We start from the raw sequence: 10,503 nt of genomic DNA on the forward strand, positions 1-10,503 counted from the left end.
AGGGACAGAGGGGACCCGGCCTGGCTCCCTCAGCCGGGTGGCAGCACACTGAGAAGGGGACCGGGGCAGGGGACGGGGCCCGGCTGACCGGCCTGGGTGACGAGGACCAGGGACCAGCCCGGGTGATGGGGACGAGGACGGGGATCGGGAAGACATGGGGACGAGGATCGGGGACGAGACGGGAAGGGGCACCCAGCTCCCCGGGCCCGGCCGCGGCGCACTCAGCCGCTCGGCCGCGCACCTCCCAGCGCCGACTCCTCCAGCGCGCGGCGGCCCGTGCCTTATATACCCTGCTAAAAATAGCCTGCGAAGCCGCCTTCCAATCAGAGCCGGCCGAAGTTCGAATTCAGCCAATGGCGAGGGCTGTGATGGAGAGGCTCGGTCACGCCAGGCGGGGCCGCTGTGAGCCGCCGTCCGCCATTGGCCGGAGCTGACATCATCGTCGTGCAGCCCCCGGGCCGGGCGCGGCGTGATTGGGCGGCGCGCGGGGCGGGCGCGGGCGAGTCACGTGGGGAGGGCGGGGGGGCCGGTCGGGGAGGAGGGGAGGCTGGCAGCGGAGCTTTGAATAGGGAAGTTTTTCAGGGGTTACGTTTGCAGTCAGTCCGGTGTTTGCAAATATTGTGTGGGCTCGCGAGCGCGTCTCCGGGCTCCAGCAGGATCCGAACCCGCGGCGCCTAATTGCTGCGCACTGAGTTTGCATGAACTTCCCCGGCGCTGCAGGCACGGCTGCTGCGCTCCCGACTCCAGACCGCACACCTCCCTGTTTTCACAACAGCAGTGACTGTCTTTTCCAACCCGACATGGATGTGCTCCCAATGTGCAGCATCTTCCAGGAACTCCAGATTGTGCACGAGACTGGGTACTTCTCGGCGCTGCCCTCCCTGGAGGAATATTGGCAACAGGTAAATAGGAATTTTCGTGGGCCAGGTGCCCCGGTGCGCCGAGGAGGGAGTGCATGCACTCACCGACAGGACGGTGTGTGGTTGGAGGTGCATTTCTTTTTCTTTTTCTTTCTTTCTTTTTTTTTTTTTAATGGTTTGGGTAAATTTTTAAAAATTAAAATAATTAGTCTTAAAACGTACTTCTGCTGCCTCCGGTGCGGAAGGCACTTTAAAGGGGCCTTTTACGGCGTGAAGCGGAGTTGTCATTTGAGTGGGGCGCAGCAAGCGCTTCGTCGCTCCGAGTGTTTTTGCCCGTTTCTGGGGCTTATGAACTGCATCCGCCGGAGAGCAGAACCAGCTCCGGGGCCTGATCCCGGCCCCAGCCTTTGGCAGAAGTTTGGTGCTTGTACCAGCTCCAGACTCCACAGCTGGATCTGGTCATATGAACTTGCATGGACTGCCAAGGGTATTTTTTTTAAGAGATTTTGTTTTTGTTTTTGCTTTTTGGTGTTTCTACATCGAGGGCTTTTTTTTTTTTAACTAAGAATTTCACCAGCGAAGTCGTCCACTAGCTCCGTTTCTCTACCAGACCATTTTCAGTTTCTCTAACCTTCCTTTGGAACCCTTAAGATATGCCTCACTCTGCCTTGTTTTTCTTACCTGCTTCTTTTGTTGACCGAAAAAAAAAAAAAGCCAGTGTTTGCACAACCAGTGACTTATCAGTCATATGACAATGAGCCGGTCTGAATTGCTTCAAGTCTGAGTTGGGGAAGAAGAGTGTCTGTTTCCGGCATTTTTTAGTAGAACTGGAATTTTTGGCATTGGACATTTAAGAAACTTAATTCCCACCCCCCTTCTAATTTGTGAGGATTGCCTGAAGGGAGACAGATTCTGACACTTGTCCCATTGTCTTTAAAAGATAGAAGGTTTGGGGTTGTCTCTGCCCTACTAGGCTGTTTTCTTTTGTCACAAAGTGATTTAGCTGATCAGATATATTCTGTGGGTTTCAAACCCTAGCAAGCTTTTAAGGGAGGTGAAATGCAAACTGTTAAAACCTTCACATGCCTGCTTAATTGTTCGCAGCCCTCTCCTGCCCCCCCTCCCCTCCCTGCTTTTCCTCCTAAAGAAGCTGCTTCCTAGGACGTGATTGAAATTGATCTAAGTAGTTTCCTTAGGGCGTTTGGGATTTGGGCCACAAGCCAGGCCGAGCGCTCGGGTCTCCTTCAGAGGCTTTTAAACTCTCCGAGAGCTTCATCCTGGTCCCCAGTGCTCGTCAGCATAATGGAGATTTTAAATTAGCCAGATTATTAAAGTTTAACAAGATCTCCATCTCTGTGCTTGCCTCTTCCTTGGGAGCACCCATAAAATACCCTGCCGTCTGGCCTCAGAACACTCTAGTATACTTTGTAACCCAGGCATCTAATTTTAGCGGTAACAAGCAAACCATGATTGTTTTTCCCCCTCTGCTTGCTTCAGCTTGCTATGTGACAAGTCTGGGGGGAGGGGGACGGTATGTGCTATATTATTGCAGGCAGGCTGCTAAGTAAGCCAGCGGGAGCCCTTTGGGTGGGCTTTGCTAATCCTGAAAATGATTTGCTGAGAAGAGCAGAGTATGCTGTAGAAAGTACATCTGTAGGATCGCGGGAGTATAGGCAGCCTTATATGGACATGCAGGCTGTAGATCCTAGTGAAGATAAGGGCAGACATAATTTAATCCTAAAATGTTTCCTACCATTTTTCTTTTCCAGTGGCTAGAAAGTTTGAGATGGTGGGGAGAGGGGATGCTGGTCTCTCGGCAGTTGTAGCTTCTGGAAAGGTTGGTTGTGGGGCTGGGGGGGCACCCTGTCCATGACACACTGCATGTATATTTGAACCGGGTCCTTTTTTGGCTGCTGGTCAGAATTTCAAAAGGAAGTCTGCTTTGGCATTGCGTGAAAGAAATAGAGTAATGACTCATACAGTTGTACTCTTGGCCAGTAGATAAAGTTCTTGTCCACTGTGGGACTCCCAGCAGACCCGGGGAGGAACTCCCCCCCTGCACCCTCCACAATAGCAGATGGCCATTCTGGAATGACTTCTCCACTCCTGTTGTTGTCTTCCTCTGACCACGGTGGAAGTCCTTTAAGTTGGGTGTGCGCACAGCCTTGCGCTTGGGAATGGCATTCTTGGAGAGCCTCCTAGGTCCTGGCTCTGCAGGAAACGGGTGGTTTCTCTGCAGCTCCTTTGGTGTTCCTGAACCCAGACCATCAGCTAGCTGCGTCTGCTCGCTGACTGTGGCCCTGAGCTGTCAGCTGCGTCTCCAGAGGGAGACACGTGCCTTGTCAGAGCACACAGTGTCAGTGTCTGTGCCTGTGCCTGAGAAAGGAGGAGGGCAGGGCCTTTCCTGGATGCACAGGGCTCTCGAGACTGTCAGATAATCTGGTTAAACCTGTCGAGTGGGGAGGTGGTGTCTGAGGCAGGTTTTCTTTGTGTGGTTTACAGAAACATCAACACTGTAACTATAACAAAAAGCGGGCTCCGTGACCCTCAGCCATTTGGTCCAACTTGGGGAAGCGGAGAGATGTTTCACCTCTGGCTTTTCTGCTGAACTTGTACCCATTCCTAGAAACAGCTTTCCTCTCACTCTCCCGTCATGGGTTCTTACAGTGACAAGGCCACACAGTTTATCTGCCCTTGACTCCCAGTGTTTTTGGAAATGTGCTTTCGGTTCCATTTTCAATAGTCGTCACAATCACGTGCCTTCTTGTGGTTCCTTTCACACAGACCTGCCTGGAGTTGGAACGTTACCTCCAGAGCGAACCCTGCTACGTGTCAGCCTCCGAAATCAAATTCGACAGCCAGGAAGATCTGTGGACCAAAATCATCCTGGCTCGGGAGAAAAAGGAGGACGCGGACCTGAAGATGTCCCCCAGCCCCCCTGAGGATGCTCTCAGCAGCCCCGGCTTCGGCTACAACCTAGAGACCAACAGCCTGAACTCGGACGTGAGCAGCGAGTCGTCCGACAGCTCCGAGGAGCTTTCGCCCACCACCAAGTTTACCTCCGACCCCATCAGCGAAGTGTTAGTCAGCTCGGGGAACCTGAGCTCCTCCGTCACCTCCACGCCCCCTTCTTCCCCAGAACTGAGCAGAGAGCCATCTCACCTGTGGGGCTGCGTGCAGGCGGAGCTGCACCCCCCGGGGAAGGTGCGCGGCGGGACTGCGGGGAAGCCGGGCGACAAGGGCAGCGGGGACGCCTCCCCCGACGGCCGCAGGAGGGTGCATCGGTGCCACTTTAACGGCTGCAGAAAAGTTTACACCAAAAGCTCCCACTTGAAAGCGCACCAGCGCACCCACACAGGTCAGTCCCTCCTGCGACCCAGGCGGGGGGCTCCTGGCGGGTGCCGCTGAATCACACCAGCCCTGGGAGGGGGCCGGGGCTCCGCAGGAGACTGTCAGAGCAGACACATCCTCACCTCCTCATTCTTCCTCCAAGAGAGTTGGGTCTCTGGGGAGGACAGATTAGGAGCTGAAAAGCTGGACACGTGTGCCCAATGAATGCTTATCGCTTTCAGATTAAACAGACAAGAGGTAAATCACATTCTCCATCTCTACCCCATCCCCTACCTACTCCAACCATCTAGGTTTTCAGGGCCCTTTGTGCCCTGTCTACAGTGCCCATGCATAATGTTACGTGGAATGGCCTCTGATTTTTGGAAATGAAACTTAGGGGTCGGGAGTGGGTGGCTGGGTAGTGAGAGCTCACAGCGCTGACCGCGGTGTGGGGTCTGAGCTCCAACTGTCGATTCTGTGAGGCCATGTCCACCTGTGGGTACTTAGAATTTCTCTGTCATGCTGCCTTTGTTTTCTGATACCAACTTATAAAAATAAAAATGACTTCTTACAGAAGTACCACCACCCAGATCATAGTTCCATTTGAAAGGCCCATAACGGTCTAGGATCACTGGTGAAGAATCAGGAATTTTCGAGCTGGAAGGGACCTGAGAGATCAAGTCATGCAGACTCTCATCTTACCAGCAATGAGAGGAGATCTCTGAGCCCTCAAGTCAGGACCTCGGAACAGCCGAAGGCAGAGCCAGGACCGGGGCCTGGGTGCCCTGGAGCTAGGCTCAGCACACTCGGGACTGGCTGTGGCCAGTTTTGGGGTTTTTTTTTTTGTATATACTCAAGTAGCACTTTTAGTGAGTTCCTATTTATAATCTGACCAAGGGATGAAGTCGACTGGGTCTTTCGGTTGTCATTTAGAAAGTGCTTTGAAGGCCTTGGAATGGGGTTTCCCAGAAACTCATGACCTCAGTTTTGGAGAAATGTTGTTTCCCGGAGGAAACTACAAAGCCTCGTTCCACAGGGGAGTGAGTAAGGGACAAAATAAATGCTAGAGAGAAACCGTTTCCATGGAGAAAGCAATAAAACCCTGCCCTCGCCGAGGCTGCGGGTCCAGCGAGCTGACACATCGCCTCGGAAGCATGTCTCCCGTCTGAGTAATCTCCGCGCTTACGCGGTAACTGATTACAGCCGTGAGGGCCCAGTTCCTCCCCCGGCAGCCGGAGGCCTGAGGCTAGGTCAGGAGTGCCTGCCGGCTACCTCAGGAGTGCCTGCCGGCTACCTCCGGAGTGCCAGCCCGCAGCCCTGGCTGAGGTGTGCTCTGAGTTCCCGGCGGCAGAGGCCCCGGCCTGCCGACGGGCCCTTTCCTCCCGCGCCCTGTGCTGCCAGGGAAGCAGCCTTCCCTCACGCTCCAGTGCAGTCACAGCGCGCCTGTCCTGTTCTCTCTTCCCAGGAGAAAAGCCTTACAGATGCTCATGGGAAGGGTGTGAGTGGCGTTTTGCAAGAAGCGATGAGTTAACCAGACACTTCAGAAAGCACACTGGTGCCAAGCCTTTTAAATGTTCTCACTGTGACAGGTACGTGCATGAGTCGCAGGGGTGCGGGGTTGCTGTGCCCGGAATGGGGCAGGCACGCAGTGAGCCTGAACCAGGCAGGCGTTTTCCTGGCCTGGATTGGCATTTCTCTTCCCCGCCCAAGAGGGTTTCAGAAGTCTTAAAGATGCTGCTTGTCCAAGTTAGGAAGAACCACGGTGCTGAGTGCCTGAGACGAGGGTGACTTCATTTGCACTTTCTGAAATGGGCCTTTAACAGTTTTCTAATCTGAAGGCCAGACAGTAAAGTCCAGTGAAATTCCAGAGAACTGAGTGGAGCCCTTCTTCATTTATACTCCCCTCAGCTGGAGTTTCCTGCACCAAATATGGGTGGTGATGACTCAGCGTGGTGACCACCACCCTCCCCTGGACAGGGCTTAGGTGGGGAGTGCAGGCGAGGTTGTAACCCCGGCGGGGCTGGAGACCTAACGTCCGGGACCCCGATTCTCTCTGCAGGTGTTTCTCCAGGTCCGACCACCTGGCCCTGCACATGAAGAGGCATCTCTGAAGGGGTGGAGCGGCGAATCCTGCAGGCTAAAAAGGCTTCCAGGCTGAGACGGCCGTGGAAGGAGGGTGCGTGTCCCAGCCAAAGCCATTTTGCACCCTACCCGGTCGCCTACAGGACCTACTGGGAAGGTCTTTCGAGGGCGAAAAAATTCATGTCAGAAGCGGCGGAGCACCGCGGTGTATGGTGTTTGGGTGGCCCTGGCCCGCCACTGGTACCTGTCCTCCGAGTGGTCCCTGAGCCTTTGCCGTGAGCATGTGCACTGAGAATGTTAATGGTTGGGTGGGCTGTATGTGGAGGGTCTCCCACAGACTGAGTGATGAGGCAAGAGTCCTTTTCCTTGCAAAACTGCAAGAGACAGAAAAAAAAACGTGGTTTGAATGTTTTGTGTGTGAGGCGTGTTCCGTGCGTTGAGGTGATGACCTCCAATTGTTTTCTGGGGGGGTGTCTGCGCCTTAGAGGGGAAAAAGAAAAAAAAGAAAAAGAAAAAAAGAAGGGAACATGTGGAGGGTAGGAGTGGGCGGTCAGGACCCTGGAGTGGCGAGTGGGTGTGGGGAGGGGAGCGCCTCTCCCTTCCGAGTGTGAGGAGAACGTTCGGTGTCTGGTTCGGCTCTGAAACGTGCAGTGTGCGATGCGAGTGGCCTGAGCTGCTTGCTGCCACAGCGTCCATCTGTTACCCGCTGTATAAGCTGTGTACTTACCAATATAACACATCGGTGACTCTTCCTTATAAGACAAACGTAATGCATGGTCTGGGGAATTATCTGCTTTTCCATTTTTCAATCAGGACTCCAGTTCTGATCCAGTTCACTGAGCAGCTAAGATCCGATTGGTCGAATTCGGTGAACCCTAGCTGTCTGGGCCTGGCAATACACAATCCTTCCCCCACTTCCATTTTGTAACACTCCCCTTACAGAAAGGCATTGTGCAGCACAGGACTGTTTTTGCAATGGTTCCAAATTTGAATTGCCTTTCTGGAGAATTTCACGATGCCCGTGGAAGATGTGGGACACACGCTGGGTGTCCAGAGCGCTGGGGCTGGGGATTGCTGGTCTAACGTGTTACCTTAGACTCAGAACCTAGAATTCTTCTCAGTTGAGTGGATAAAACCACTAAAGCTTAGAAACTGTTTTCTCATGCAGCTAAGTGTCTCTTACTTATGCCTTGAGGACTAATTTCTGGTTTCCTAGCTGTTAATGCACTGTAGGTCTTAATAATGGTGCCTTATGCAAGTGGCCCCTCACGTGGGGCCTCCTACAGGGGTATGGGTGATGATGCTTCATTAAGGCTCTTTTTTCACCTGGCGTTGTACTGTATCCATATATAATACAGAGAAAAGCAAATCTATTTAAGGTCCTCCTTCACAGAGTCAAATAGATGAACACCCCTCAAACAAGTCAGTATTTCCTCAACAGTTCAGACAACTCGACTGTCAGTGTTAAAGTGGAAAACACGAGATGTTTGGAAAATCAGACCATTTCTGCCCCCGTGAGGCTTACATACAGACTTTGCACAACAACTGTATAGATCCCACACCGGCTGTGTTTAGTATGTAACATTTTCACACGTATTAGAGATACAGAAGTATAAAAAACAATAATGTATTTGCTTAAAAGGCACAAGTTTCTCGCATATCTATCTAGCTATCTGTTGGTAACACAGAAAGTATATTACTTTTTTTTTTTAAGTGGGCGGAATTCTTGTGTATGTATATTTGTGCGTATAGTATGTGTATGTGTGTGTGTGTGTATATATATATACATATATAGATAATATATAAATATTTTTTTAAGGAGAAGTTGAATGTTTAGCTAGAAAATTCCACAGCCTGTGAAGAAAGTTTTCAAAATGGCCGTAAAGGAGGTAAAAATGAAAACAACTTTGGTCAAGGCTTTATCTTTCATTTAACGACTTGCTGCAGGCTCCTGGCGTCACGTCTGTTGCAGACTGCCGGCTCGCTCGTCGTGATGGGCAGGTCTGGAATAGGGTACCTGTCTGTGGCCATGCAGATGTGGCGTGAACAGAATACTAGCCCACTGGCTGGCCTCAGACACACGAAGGTTTCGATTTCAAACGCCAGCCTTATTGAAGATCTAACCTAAGAGCAAGCTCATCACAGGGATTCTTTTGTAGACACTTTTTATGCAGATATAAAGCTATTTTCTCCAGCACATAGGTTCTTCCAGTTTTTCCAACGGGTAATTGCCCCAAATTGGCATGCTGCAGTGTGGACAGCTGCTCCTTCATCCCGCTGCTGGCTTGTGGGTGCAGATCATTTCTTTATATATATTTATATATGTATATATACACATAGGAGTCTGACTGGGCTGGTATTTTGTTTGATCTTCCTGGAAATGAGCGATGGTGAGAGCTCACATAACTGGTTTTTTTTTGTTTGTTTGTTGGTTTTCTTAAAATCTGGGCTGATGGATACACTTCCCTAAAGAATTCATTTCATTTTGCTGAGGGGGTAAAAATGCACTTTTCTTTTGGCAATTCCAAATTCCAACTTGATTTGCTGGATTTTGGAAAACTCCTTTTTTGGCCCTGCTGTGTCCTTAGCCATAACAATTCTATGAAGCAAGAAGGTAAACAAAAGACAAAAAAAAAAAAAAAAAACCCAACTTGCACTGGCTTGTCTCGCTTATGAAACACCGTGGAGTGGTTTGGGTGGGTGGGGCCGGGTGCCATGTATGTCAACGCCTGTAATTTTCACAATAAGCAGGTACATCAAGAATGACATTCTGTTCAGGTGATAACTGAGCCTCAATCAAGCAGAAACTTTTTGCTTGACATTAAAAAAAAAATTTCTATTAGTGAAATTTCTTTTTTTTTGGAGCACCCTGTTATCTAAAGAATCTTTGTAAGATTTTTTGTAAGATTTTGTTTTACAAGATTTTATTTGAAATTGTTTTTTGCAAGATTGTTATATTTCTGTATGAATGTATTTTTTATTGGAATAACATAAAAAAATTCTTATCAGCATCTTGAGAGTCTGGTTGTTTTTTTCTTGAGGGGAGGGGGAGGGTGGTGGTGTTGAAACAAATTCCTACTGGATTAATCACCCCAGCTCCTCCCTGGGAAATCCTTGTGCAACCTGGGAGCCACTCACCTGCCTCTCCTCCCTCCAGCTTGGCCTGCAGCCTGTCCCCAGGCTCAGGTGGAAATAGGAGCCGGGGGTGCTCCCCTGGTGTGCCCTGAACGCACTTCTCCAGAGACTGGCCACCATGCTTGGGGCACAGGAGGAAACACTTGCCGTGTTTCATCTTCCTGTCACTCCAGCCAGGGGAATAAATTGCAGAGGCATCTGCACAATGTGAAACCGACACCTCGGCTCACTTCCGTGTGCGCCTGAAGCGCTGTTCCACGGCCGGTCAGAGCCCGGCAGCCTTCCCTGGCCTGGGCCGTGCAGCCGGCTGAGATGTCACCCAAGAGGGTGAAAAGGACAGAGTTGGGACAGCAGGCCCGCAAGCCTCCCCCATCCCTGGCCTTCAACCCGCTCTTCCTCACCCCTCTTCCCCACTCCTGCTCTGGACAGCCCAGCAAAATACGGCAGAGAGCAAAAGAGCAAAAGATGGTTTACAGGGTCACCAGGTGATTTTCTTAGAGCGAGTGGGATGCATTAAATGTGGAATCGGATGTAGACTCTGAAAATAAAAAAGCTTTGGGTTTCCTAGAAACATTTCACGAGAGCAGCTTTAGGTCCTGGTTTTGCTGCGCGGCGGGGCCTGGTCCGTCGTCTGCAAGTCCGTGCTCAGCGCGCACTGAGCTCAGGCGTGCCGGTCAGATCAAGGTGTGCTTTCCAGAAGGGGCTACAGCGTGGAGTTTCGGAGAGGACACGCTTCTGCCCCTTGCCCTTCGTTGAAGGAAGTTCCCGGCGTTGGTTGCTGAGGGCTGCCGTCCCTGCTCGCAGCAGATCTTCGGCTCAAGCACCGTGGTTTGCACTCGCTACTGCTCGTCTTACCACTGGGGAGGGGAAGTTTAAGCGCGCCCGCAGGTTAGGAATGTTAAGTAATTTTCTCTCTAGAACCGCGGTAAAAATACCAGGCATTTGAGAAGAGCCGCGGTGTGGGAGGGTGCAGGAAGAAATGCAGTTTTTGCCAGGACTCATGGGTGTGCTGTGTTCCGAAACACATGTCAGGATGACTAAGAGTTGGATTGCCCTGACTGTCGGGCTAAAAAAAGGCTTGACAATGCGTTCCCAG

The 10,503-nt window shown here is 51.3% G+C and overlaps 1 protein-coding gene across 2 annotated transcripts; it reads left to right on the forward strand.

Annotated features, from left to right (window-relative positions):
• The first annotated feature begins 547 nt into the window (after positions 1-547).
• Positions 548-9,283, forward strand: KLF6 (KLF transcription factor 6). 2 transcript variants are annotated; one of them, XM_010962018.3, is made up of 4 exons: positions 548-902; positions 3,645-4,218; positions 5,656-5,779; positions 6,250-9,283. In XM_010962018.3, exons 1-4 carry the CDS (start codon positions 699-701, stop codon positions 6,299-6,301), a joined length of 954 nt encoding a protein of 317 aa, XP_010960320.1. In that variant the 5' UTR covers positions 548-698; the 3' UTR covers positions 6,302-9,283. The 2 variants fall into 2 exon arrangements, with proteins under 2 accessions (XP_010960320.1, XP_045378238.1); XM_045522282.2 differs by lacking the exon at positions 548-902 and adding an exon at positions 1,008-2,697.
• The last annotated feature ends 1,220 nt before the right edge of the window (positions 9,284-10,503 follow it).

Source organism: Camelus bactrianus, chromosome 35, assembly GCF_048773025.1.
Source record: "Camelus bactrianus isolate YW-2024 breed Bactrian camel chromosome 35, ASM4877302v1, whole genome shotgun sequence".
In the NCBI taxonomy this organism is placed as follows: domain Eukaryota; kingdom Metazoa; phylum Chordata; class Mammalia; order Artiodactyla; family Camelidae; genus Camelus; species Camelus bactrianus.

Coding starts and splice junctions, on each gene's coding strand:
- KLF6 (XM_010962018.3), top strand. CDS start 699: ATGAACTTCCCCGGCGCTGCAGGCACGGCTGCTGCGCTCCCGACTCCA. Junction 903..3,644: donor TGGAGGAATATTGGCAACAG/GTAAATAGGAAT, acceptor CCTTTCACACAG/ACCTGCCTGGAGTTGGAACG. Junction 5,780..6,249: donor AAATGTTCTCACTGTGACAG/GTACGTGCATGA, acceptor TTCTCTCTGCAG/GTGTTTCTCCAGGTCCGACC.